Source organism: Pristiophorus japonicus, chromosome 8 (genome assembly GCF_044704955.1).
Source record: "Pristiophorus japonicus isolate sPriJap1 chromosome 8, sPriJap1.hap1, whole genome shotgun sequence".
Lineage (NCBI taxonomy): Eukaryota > Metazoa > Chordata > Chondrichthyes > Pristiophoridae > Pristiophorus > Pristiophorus japonicus.
In genome coordinates this window covers 181,002,858-181,015,074 of record NC_091984.1, presented here as the reverse complement: position 1 = coordinate 181,015,074, position 12,217 = coordinate 181,002,858, and the positions used below count along the sequence as shown (strand labels likewise).

Here is a 12,217-nt window from a genome sequence, read left to right as displayed (position 1 = left end):
CGGCAAAATATCAGGGAACAGAGAACAAAGCAAACGGTGAAATGCCAGAGATCGATCAGCAAGCTCTGGAGATTTGCAACTCAAGTCATATCTCTTAATCCCCTGAATCTGCTGGCCGAAAAGCACATTAATAATCGTGTGCATCGTCAACACACCGCGAGGCCAAAATTGCCCCCGTCCATAAGCTCCATACCGCCTCTAAGAGGCGGAAATGGAGCGGAGAGGCCGTACAGACCGAAACTGCCCCGAGCCGGAAACGGGTTTTTGCGCTGCCCGTTTTCCCGCTGCGTCGGGCAAGTGCCCACTCCACACCGAGCAGTGGCGACCCTCTTTCTGCCCTCGCGCGGTACTGCCGCCGGTCGGTGACACAGACAGCTTTCCCCAGTGGGGAACTGTGTGTGTCTGGGCGGCACGTCCGCCCTTAAAGGGGAGGTCGCGCTGGCGCGGTTGCCATATTATTTGTTATTGTCGGCCGACTGCCAGGTCGGGCCGACAACGATGGCCCCCGGGCTGCCAACAGGCAGCGTGGCACCCCCTCTTGGGTGCCATGTTGCTGGCCCGGCCAAAACCCTCCCTGGTGGTCTCATGGTCCTAACTGAAAACTCTGCAGAGTTCGCAGTGGCCCTCCCGTTAACGTCGCGCTGGTCGGGGCGGTGACCTGCGGCAAGGGCACTTCCACCCCGCGGCCGCCCGGAACTCCACCCCGACCCCTCAAAACATTCGGTGGAGAATCTCTCTGGTATCTCCGCTCCACGGATTGGGGCGGAGAAGAGCTTTCTAAAATGGTAGGTATGCCCTGTTTGGAGTGGGGCTCAATGTCGGGCCCAGTGAAGCACCAGAGGTAGCAGGGAGAGCAATCTAACGTAACGGATTAAGATTACTGCACAACCTTAAAATGCACTGGCTTAATACAGTTTTTGCCAAAGATTTCAACCGACAGCCATGTGCGTTCCCAGTCCAGTTGGCACACTACAACTGACGGAGTATTTTGCACTGCGTTTATAAGATAATTGACATTCCTGCAGTGCTCTTCACATGACCTTATAAGGCAGAAAAAGATACTTTTACTGTAAGCTTTGTTGCTCCGTATCTCTCCCTATTAAAATCCTTTTCAATTGTTTCCAACAAAACTCACTGATGTTTGTTACCAGTCACGGAATGATGCTTCCCTTCCGACCATTATTACACCTCATTAAATGTCTCCAGTAAGGGAGAAGGACTTTATTGTTGGTTTGAGAATTGTTAGACTGAAAAGGACTGACCTTAAGACTGCCTTCCAATTATTTATAATTGGCTCATTTGGCATTACCGTGACAACTGATGCAATGGGAGTTAAAGCCCTCACCATTCGAGAAATGGTGCATGCCCCATGCTCAACGAATCGCTCGACTGCCTCCGCTTAAAAATAGCAGGTCATAAAGAACAGAAGCATTTGGTTACATCCGTCAACAAAACTGTCATTATAGAAAAATAATGGCTCTGGTCCCAACTCCGAACGCAAAGGGAAGCAATATACAGCTAAAGAACAAGCTCAACTAGAGAGGCAGACAAGCAGATCTGCTCCGGGAGGATTTCATTCCAACTTTGACACGGGATCAAGGATATGCTGAAGAAGGACGAGGTTGAAGGTAACAGGACTCGTACGACAGGAAAGAGTCAGAGAACTGCAAAATAAAGTGAGTCATATACAGAAGAGGTGACAGAGCTCCCCAAAGGGCCAGTCATTCATTGCACTGCCAGGGAGAATAGACTATGGAAATTCAATGCCTGATTTGTGCATAGTTGGGCTAGAGTCGGGAAAAAAGACAACCAGCTAGGGTCCCCACTCTGGCTGCAATCCACTGACCCATATATGTGCACGTGTGTCAGTGCATATCAGTATATCCATGTGTCCATGACTGTGCATGTATGTCAGTGCGTGTGCGTGCATCTGTGGGTATCCGTGTACATGTGCAGCCTTGCTTCATAACTCAGCTGCGTTGCTCAGCACAGTTGACACTCGATGAGCAAACACTTGAAGGCCAGCTGCAGCTTTTTAGGGTGGATTTACACAATAAGCCAGCGCGATCACAGTGTGTCTCAGAATCACAAGCTTCCAGCAAGCACACCCAGCACCACTCAGCCAATATCTAGATTGCAGGCATTTAACAAGCACGTGCAGAACCATCACACAACAATATCAAGATGGTGAGCTTCTAGTAAACAGATACAATACCATTACACAGCCAGTGTCAGCGTCAGGAGCTCCAAGTGAACAGAGCAGCAGTCTCAAGTGGTGTACAATAGCAACCCAAAGTAACTGTCCCTCATTTTCCCTTCCTCCCTCGAGGAGGCAAAATTGCCTCTCGCCCCGATTGGGGGCGGTAACCTTCCTGGGCCGGGACTTTTATTGCCCGGCCCAGAGGTCCCGCTCCCGACGTGGAATTGGGCCGTGCGCCGCTCAAAGGAAGTGGAGCGCTGTCTATGGCGCTCCGCTTCCTGAGGGGGGCTCCCGAGGGGGTAGCGCGGCACCGAGTCCAGCGCTACGCAGATGCTCCTCTTGGCGCTGATGGGCTACAACGCTTATCCACTTCCATTAAAGGGGACGGCCGCTGCGCACTCTGCATGGCCCTTTGACGGCCGCCACTGGGCCACCAGAGACGCACGAGACCGGGCCAGCAGCCCGGTACCCAAGGGACGTTAAAGGCCTCCCTTTTAAAGAACGCTCTGGCAGCGAATGTCCGCCAGCCTCATGGCCCGCGGGGAGGTGAGGGGTTGTCGTGCACGGCGATGATGTCATTGTCGGTTGCACGCCGGCGTTGCCGGGACAGCGCTCCCCAAACCTTCGAGGAAATTTCCCGCAAGGCAGTAGCGCACCCCTCCCCCAGACGAAAACACCATTGCGCCCCGTTTAGCCCCTCCAGGGGGCACTAATGGGGCTAAAAAAAGCTGTTCAGCTGCTTCCCGTGGTAGCATGGCCGAGTGGGAAACCAGTCTGGAAGCAGTCTAGCAAAATGTGTCTTCCATCATCGGAATCGAGTATTGGAAACTTAGGGCCAATGATTTGTGATGAGCTTTTACCGTTGATGGTGTCTAAGCACTAACTTCAGTGCAAATTATAGGGTTGCTTTGTAGATGTAAAAATTTATCTCGAAGTGAAATAGAATTAATTGCTCAAATTGCAGACTAAACCCATAGATAATGTGATTGCATTGATTGTTAATTTGTGATCTTGGCAGGGTTACAACCTGGAGTTAATTATGTGACAGCCTGTTTGTGTAATTAAAGAGGCGGAGTTATTAGATGAAGGAACTTTCACAACTCTTTGCCATGTTTATCTACATACCAACAAAGATGTGTACAGAGGAAAACCCAGTCAACCATGGAGCATGTTCCTCCCATGTTACAGACACAGCCTACCCAGCTCACTCAATGTCCTGGGAGACAACGAATTGCAGTCTAAACTTCAGCGAAACTCCGCTCCAAACACTAAACAAACTCCAGGATATCAATCTGACATTGTGAAGAGAGAGTTCCAGTTTAAACCAGACATTACCTATTAAACAACACAAAAATTCTCTGACTGGTTTTAATGAAATAAACATTGGAAAAAAATATATAAACTATGACTTCCGCTGGCTACAACCATTTCAATTCAAGTATGATGTAATGGCGATAACTGAGACCTGGTTCAAAAAGGGGGAGAATTAGATGCTTAATATTCCTGGGTACAAGTATTCAGGGAAGATAGGGAAGGAAAAGAGAGAGGAGGATAGCAGTTTTGATTAAGGAAAATATTACAGTACTAGAATGAGAGAATGTCCTTGAGGGGTTAAAGACAGGATCTATTTCGTTGGAGTTCAGATATAATGAAGTAGCTTTTATGCTACTCGGTATATTTTATAGGCCACCAAATAGTGGGAAGGAGATAGAGAAGCAGATTTGCAAGGAAATTACTGAGAGGAACAAGAACTATACAGTAGCAATAATAGGTGACTTTAACTACCCCAATAAAATGGGGCAGTGATTGTGTTAAGGGCAGAGAAGGGAAGGAATTTCTGAAGTGTGTTCAGGAGTATTTTCTCGATCAGTATGTTTCCTGCCCAACGAGGAAGGAGGCATTGCTGGATCTAGTCCTGGGGAATGAAGTGGGTCAAAGATGGAGAATGTCACAGTTGGAGAGCATTTCAGGAATACTGATCATAATATTGTACGGTTTAGATTAGTTATAAAGAAGGACAAGGAACAATCTACAATAAAAAGTTACCTGGAGAAGAGCTAATTTTTGCAAACTGAGGAGAAATCTGGTCCGGGTATATTAGAGTCAAAGACTGACAGGCAGAAATATAAATGGAACAATGTGCAGCCTTTAATGAGGAGATGGTTCGGGTACAGTCTAGGTACATTCCCACAAGGGGATGGGAGGGCAACCAAAGCCAGAGCTCCCTGGATGATGAAGGAGTTGGAGAGTAGAATGAAGCAGAAAAAAGGAGCACATGACAGATGTCAGCCTGATAATACAAGGGAGAATCAGGCTGAATATACAAAGTACAGAGGAGAAGTGAAGGAGGAAATATGAGGGGCAAAGAGACAGTACGAGAATAGATTGGCTGTTAACATAAAAGGGAATCCAAAAGGTCTTCTGTAGGCATATTAACAGCAAAGAGGTTGTCAGAGGAATGGTCAGGCTGATCAGGGACCAAAATGGAGATTTATTGGTCGAGGAAGAAGGTATGGTACCAAAAGAATACTTTGTATAGGTGTTTACCAAGGAAGGGAACTTTGCCTAAGCTACAGTGAATGAGGAGGTGGTCAGGATACTGGATGAGATTAAAAAATAGACAAAGAGGAGGTAACTAGGAAGGCTGGCAGTACTTAAAGTGGATAAGTCAACCGTTCCGGATGGGATGCATCCTAGGTTGCTGAGGGAAATAAGGATAGAAATTGCGGAGGTGCTGGCCACAATCTTCCGACCCTCCTTAGATACAGGGGTGGTGCCAAAGGACTGGGGGGATTGCAAATGTTACAACCTTGTACAAAGAGGGGAGAAGGATAAACCTGACAATTACAGGCCCGGCAGTTTATCGTCAGTGGTGGGGAAGCTTTTCGGAACAATTATCCGGGAGAAAATTAGCAGCCTGTTGGATAAGCATGAACTAATAAAGGAGAGTCAGCACGGTTTGTTAAGGGCAAATTGAGTTTAACTAACTTGACTGAGTTTTTTTTGAGGGGGGATGGGGCCGTGCAGTCGATGTGTACATGGATTTTCAAAAGGCATTTGACAAAGTGCCACATATTCGGCTGGTTAACAAAATTGAAGCCTATGGGATAAAAGGGGCAGTAGCATCATGGATGGAAAGTTGACTAAAGGTTAAAAAAAAGAGCATTGTAGTGACTGGTTGTTTTACAGACTGGAGGGAGATATACAGTGGAGTGCCCCAAGGTTCAGTACTAGGGCCACTACGGTTTTTGATATACATTAATGACTTGGACTTGGGTGTACAGGGCTCAATTTGCAGATGACACAAAACTTGAAAGTGTAGTAAACAGAGGAAGATAGTGATAGACTTCAAGAGGACATCGGCTGGTGGAATGGACGGACTCATGGAAGATGAAATTCATCGCAGAGAAGTGTGAGGTGATACATTTTGGTGGGAAGAATGAGGAGAGACAATACAAGCTAAATGGTACAATTTTAAAGGAGGTGCAAGAATAGAGACACCTTGGGATGTTTGTGCACAAAGATTTGAAGGTGATAGGACAGGTTAACACAGTTAACAAAGCATATGGGATCCTGGGCTTAATAAATAGAGGCCTAGGGCCCAAACTTGGTGGCCTTACCACCGGCTGCCGCCAAGTATTTTGGGCAGTCTCCCCTTGGTGACATTAGATTCCTCTCAGCCTCCCGCCGGCGGGAGTGGAGTACCGCTGGGAACCGGCCTTTGACAGCCGCTAGCGCGCAAGTGATCTCCCGTCTGCCGAGCTGCCATTTTGGTGTGGGTGGGAGTCGGCGGCAGCAGGGGGAAGGACCACTGCGTGGAGGCAGGTCTAACTCCCACAGTAAGTAAGACGACCTGCAAAAAAAGGTTAGTGAACATCATTTATTTATTTTTCAGCGATTCAGGTGGATGGCGTCCCCTGAAGGTTTTCCAGTGGGGTTTTGAGAGTAAATTTTTATTTTTAGCTGTTACCCCCCTCCCTGGGCCCAACTCAATCCTGGGCGGCACTTCGGCAAGGATTGCATTCGCTGCCGAGATTGGGAACTCCTGCCCGCTGCCGCCCTGATTCACGGCATAAATCGTTTTTTTGCCGCCGGGCGGTTCTGGCAGATCATTTCGAGCAATCTTCCTGGCAAAGTACCACCCGGTCTCTCGGCAGTTCTTTGGGCGGCACTTGGCTTTGACCAAGTTCGGGCCCATAGAGTACAAAAGCCAGGAAGTTATGCTAAACAGAGATAAAACACTAGTTCGGCCCCGGCTGGAGTATTGTGTCCAATTCTGGGAACCACACTTTAGGAATAGCATGCAGCGTTTGGAGAGGGTACAGAAGAGATTTACTGGAATGGTTCCAGAGATGAGGGATTACAGTTACATGGATAGAATGGAGAAACTGAGGCTGTTCTCCTTACAGCAGAGATGGCTAAGGAGATTTGATAGGAGGTATTTAAAATCATGAAGGGGGGTTTAAATAAAGAGAACTAATTTCCAGTAGCTGGAGGGTCGATAACCAGACAGCACGGATTGAAGGTGATTGGCAAAAGAGCAGTGATGAGGAAAAGCATATTTATGCGCCGAGTGGTAAGGATTTGGAATGCACTGCCTGTAAGGAAGGTGGTTACAGCTATCCGAGCCCTGGCTGAGGGCAGGCATTGGGAAGGTCAGAGGTCCATTTTGTGGAAGGAGGAGAGGTCAGCGTGTTCAGAGTGGAAGGAGGAGAGGTGAGAGTGACCACAGCCATTGTGCACACCACGTGCTGGACTCCAGAGCATCGCTGGAGGAAGAGTGGCCCGGTCGCCGATGGCTGAAGGGAGGCCTGGAGGGAAGACTCGTGCATGAGGTAAGCCCAAACCTGTTTTTGAAGCTGGTCGAAGGTTCACCACCGCTGAGATCGCTGGGAGTCGCTTGGTGCAGCTGAGTCGTCTGTGAGAAGCGAGGGTCCAACTGGTGGGGCTTGGCAGTGAGGAGGTTGGCTCAGAAGGTAGGCCGCAGTTGGGGGGGTGGATGGGCAGTGGGTCCTTGCAGCATGGTTTATGGGTTCAAGGGTTGGGCAGGCCACATTGTTCGCATGCCTGACAAGACTCCCAAAGCAAGCGCACTACTCGGTACTCCTGCATGGCAAGCAAGCCCCAGGTGGGCAGAGGAAACGTTTCAAGGACACCCTCAAAGCCTCCCTGATAAAGTGCAACATCTCCACCGACACCTGGGAGTCCCTGGCCAAAGACCGCCCTAAGTGGAGGAAGTGCATCCGGGAGGGCACTGAGCACCTCGAGTCTCGTCATTGAGAGCATCAGAAATCAAGCACAGGCAGCGGAAGGCGCATGTGGCAAACCAGTCCCACCCACCCTTTCCTCCAACCACTGTCTGTCCCACCTGTGACAGAGTCTGTAATTCCCGTATTGGACTATTCAGCCACCTAAGAACTCACTTTTAGAGTGGAAGCAAGTCTTCCTCGATTTCGAGGGACTGCCTATGACGATGATGGGTGGGTAGAGACAATAGTAGCCATCAAAAGGGAATTGGATAAATACGGAGAAAATAATGCAGGGGCATGGTGAATGAGCGAGGAAGTGGGACTAACTGGTTGGCTCTTTGAACGTGTTACACAGACTCGATGGTCAGAATGGCCTTCTTCTGTGCTGTACTATTCTATGATTCTGTGATACACGACGCCATTCATAACCTCAGGACATCCCAAAGTGCGTCTCAGCCTAGTGAGTACTTTTTTTTGAAGTGAGGACACTGTTGTAATGTGGGAAACGCAGCAGCCAATTTGCGCACAGCAAACTCCCACAAACAGCAATGTGATAATGAGCAGGTAATATGTCTTTAAGTGATGATGATTGAGGGATAAAGGTTGGCCGGGACACCGGGGTAACTCCCCGCCTCTCCTCTGCCCCATGGTGTTGGCCAGGCTTGATGGACCAGCTGTTCTTTTCCTGCCCATCATATCGGTTTCCCTGCTCTTTTTCAAAATAGTGTCTTGGGATATTTTATGTCCACATTAGTGGGCAGATGGGACCTCGGTTTAACATCTCACCTGAAAGACTAGAGCTGTGTATTACAGGACCTGGTAACTGAATACCTATCTACCTCTGTGTTATGGGAGCTGGTTGCTTTATGCCTGTGTGTTATGGGAGCTAGTTACTGTATACCTGTGTTATGGGAGCTAGTTACTGTATACCTGTGTGTTATGGGAGCTGGTTACTGTATACCTGTGTGTTAGGGGAGCTGGTTACTGTATACCTGTATAAGTCTTTAACCTGGTCCCTCTCTTTATAAAGTAATAACCGCATGGAAACAACAACTTGTATTTATATAGCGCCTTTAACATAGTGAAACGTCCCAAGGCGTTCACAAGAGTATTACGAGATAAAATTTTACACCGAGCAGCATAAGTAGAAATTAGCACAAGCTTGGTCAAAGACGTATGTTTTAAGGAGCGCCTTGAAGGGGGAAAGAGAGGTGGAGAGGTGGAATGGTTTAGGCAGAGAGTTACAGAGCTTGGGGCCTAGGCAACAGAACGCACAGCCACCAATGGTTGAGCGATTATAATCAGGGATGCTCAGGAAGGCAGAATTAGAGGAGCGCAGACATCTCGGGAGGTTGTGGGGCTGGAGGAGATTACAGAGATAGGGAGGGGCGAGGCCATGGAGGGATTTGAAAATAAGGATGAGAACTTTGAAATCGAGGTGCTGCTTAACCAGACGCTAATGTAGGTCAGCGAGAACAGGGATGATGGGTGATTGGGACTTGGTGCGAGTTAGGACACGGGCAGCTGAGTTTTGGATGATCTCTAGTTTACGTAGGGTAGAATGTGGGAGGCTAGCCAGGAGTGCGTTGCAATAGTCATCAGGCCCAGCAGGCCCATGCTGGTGTTCATGCTCCACACGAGCCTCCTCCCACCCTACTTCATCTAACCTCATCAACATCATCTATTTCTTTCTCCCTCATGTGCTTATCGAGCTTCCCATCTTTCGGATCAGATGCTAAACCGAGGCCCCGTCTGTTCTTGCAAGTGGATGTAAAAGATCCCATGCCACTATCTAAAAGAGGAGAAAGGGGAGTTATCCCCGGTGTCCTGGCCAATATTTATCCCTCAATCAACATTTAAAAAAATTATCTGGTCATTATCTCATTTCTGTTTGCGGGTGCTTGCTTTGCGCAAATTGGCTGCCACGTTTCCTACATTACAACAGTGACTACACTCCAAAAGTACTTCATTGGCTGTAAAGCGCTTTGAGATGTCTGGTGGCCATGAAAGGAGCTATATAAATCCAAGTCTTTCTTTTTTTTCCCCCTTAAAAGCATGTGCTATTCGATTCAACTGCTCCTTGTGGTAGTGAATTCCATCTTATAACCACTCTCTGATGAAAGAAGTTTCTCCTGAATTCCCTATTGAAGTTATTACTGACTATCTTATATTTATGCCCCCCAGTTCTGGTCATGCCTGCAGGTGAAAACAGCTTATCTACATCTACCCGATCAAACTCTTTCATAATCTTACACACCTCCATCAGGTCAGCCCTCAGTCTACTCGTTTCTCGATTAAAAAGTCCCCAGCCTGGACAATCTTTCCCGATCGGTACAACCTCTCAGTTCTGGTATCATGCTGGTAAATCTTTTTGCAGCTTCCAGTGCTGTAAATGGCACACGCACAGGTCAATCAGGAGCCACGTGCTGCTGCTGAGGGAAGTTTGTTGGCAGAGTTGCAGCTCTGCAAAGGAGGCCAGGTTGTCAGGGTGGGATGAAACCAGCAAGGAATGAATAGCTTTCTATCTCTCTTTCCTTCTTGAAGATACTTCTTGATCATTGGAGATTGTCTCTCTGCCCTGATTTGTTACTGTCTTATGAATATGATGTTTGCACCAATGCAGTGCAAGTGTGATACACACTTCACGTTTTCAAGTGAGGCACTTTCAGGCGTGGCACAAGACTTTTACTCGACATAGATCTAGAGAGAGGGAGTCTAGCATTTGCTGAGGGATAGGAGGTGCGGAATGTGTCTCAAACTGAGGGATTCCCACATTTACTGCTTAATTATCTTTGGTTTATTGCTCCTGTTCACAGTCATTGGGGCCGAAATTGCCCCTTTTTTAAAGAGCACTCACCGCTCGGTTGGCGCGGAGTCGCCGACAATCGCGACATTGCCCTAATTTTAGACGGTGGACGTTCCCGCCCCGTTGGTGTTTGCGACCCGTCAACCACCTTACCAACCGGCAGCGACCTCTTTCCACCCCGCGTGGGAAATTGCCCTGTGGGAGCAGGTCGGCCGCCGGTCGATGCCCCCGACAGCGTTCCCTGGCAGGAAGTTGCCCGTCCGCCATTAAAGGGGAGGGCACACTGCCGCAGCCGCCATTTTATTTTAATTGTCTGCCGACTCCGAGGTCGACCCGACAATGGCGGCCACGGGTTCAGCCGGGCTGCCAATAGGCAGCTTGGCACCCCCTCTTGGGTGCCAGACCGCTGGCCTGGTGAAACCCTCCCTGGTGGCCCAGTGGGTGCCAGTAACGTGACTGCAGAGTTCGCAGCGGTCCTCCCCTTTAACTGAAGGGGAGAGACACGTTGTGATGCGTCAGCGCAATGTGGGACGTCCGTGTCGCGCTGCGCTATGGCACATACTGACATCCGCCCCGCTCCCCATGTATTTCTGCCCCACCGGTGTACCGTCAACCCTTTACCGACCGGCGGTAGCCCCTTTTCCGCCCCGCGTGGGAAATTGCCCTGCCGGAGTGGATCGGCCGCCGCTTGGTGTCCCCGACAGCATTCCCCTGCGGGAAGCTACCTGTGGCTGGGCGCACTGCCGCGGCGGCCATTTTATTTTAACTGTCTGCCATCGGACGAGGATCCAAAGTCCTGCTCCAGCTCAGAAGACAGATGTCTGCTCCAGTGACTGGAGGAGACAGACGCCTGCCCCGGGGGGTGAAGGAGAGGGGTGCCTGCCCCCGGGGGTTAAAGGGACGGGTGCCAGCTCTGGCAGCAGGACAGACAGATATCTATGATGTCAGCTGCCTGCCCCGTGGACAGCCCAGTGGTAATGAATAGATGTGCCGTTTCAGAACAGGGTGACTGCAGTAACTGTAGCTGAGGAGAGAGCATTGGGTGGTGACGTTATACAGAGTGACCGCTTGGAGAGAACACCTCGGGTACTGATCCTGCATTCAGTGCCTCTAATTAACGCTGTAGTCTAATGACGCGACGTAACCGTGTGATACATCACGTACAAACCACAGGCCACAACTCAGGAAACATGGATACATTCACTGGATCAATCGCTTGATTTTTTTGTTAATAACTGCCCCATTTTCACTGCTAAGTATTATCATTCTGTGATTGGTAATAGATGACTGCAGAATCGGTCTCCTCGCGGCTTAGGAGGGCCCGGAACGAATAGCACTCACTCATTGCAAAGCATTATTATAAAGTGATCAATAATGGATTATTAAACCAAATGGGAGGAGGATACAATGATGGTCCTGGGATGTATAATCAATCACGTGCATTCAAAGCTCTATTCTCTCTGTATCAGGGCCTGGAGACAATGACATTAGGGGATTATATGATTGGATTTTACTCTGATCCGGCCCTGTGCGCTACAATGACACTTCTGTGCAACTTGCTGAGCGGGCAGTGTGCAAGATGAGCAGCAGCCGGGCTGTGTGTGAGAGAGAAGCACTGCAAGGCCACTAACCCCTCTTCAGTTTACTCAGGCAGCCCGAGTTGCAGAATGAGCGAGCGGATCCCGTCTCCCAGCAGCCTCGGCCCTTCATCCCCCTCGGCTGTGTCGGTCGGTCGGTGAAGCACAGCGCTGCCCCGGCACGGACAGCGGCTGGCGTCCCACAGCCTGAGCTCCCCGCTCCCAGCACTCGGTCCAGCAGGCAGGCTCAGTCAGCGGCTCTCCTCCCACATGCTTTACTCACTGCACCACTCCGAGCTTGCCGGCTGCCCTACCACAATGCACTGCTGCTTACTCTCCAGCTCGGGCCAATGTTTAACCCCTCGCCTGCCGAGCTCAACATCAC

The 12,217-nt window shown here is 49.5% G+C and overlaps 1 protein-coding gene across 4 annotated transcripts in view; it reads right to left on the bottom strand.

Moving 5' to 3' along the window:
• LOC139268853 (oxysterol-binding protein 2-like) overlaps nucleotides 1-12,217 on the bottom strand; it is a 426,288-nt gene that overhangs the window by 205,664 nt on the left and 208,407 nt on the right. The window contains exon 1 of one of the 4 annotated variants that reach the window (XM_070887625.1): nucleotides 11,887-12,109. The exons of the other annotated variants lie outside the window; for them this stretch is intronic. Within the exon in view, the coding sequence (XP_070743726.1) occupies nucleotides 11,887-11,965 (79 nt within the window). The 5' untranslated portion in view covers nucleotides 11,966-12,109. Of the gene's footprint in view, nucleotides 1-11,886; nucleotides 12,110-12,217 lie in introns of those variants that run through there. 4 annotated transcript variants of the gene reach the window in all.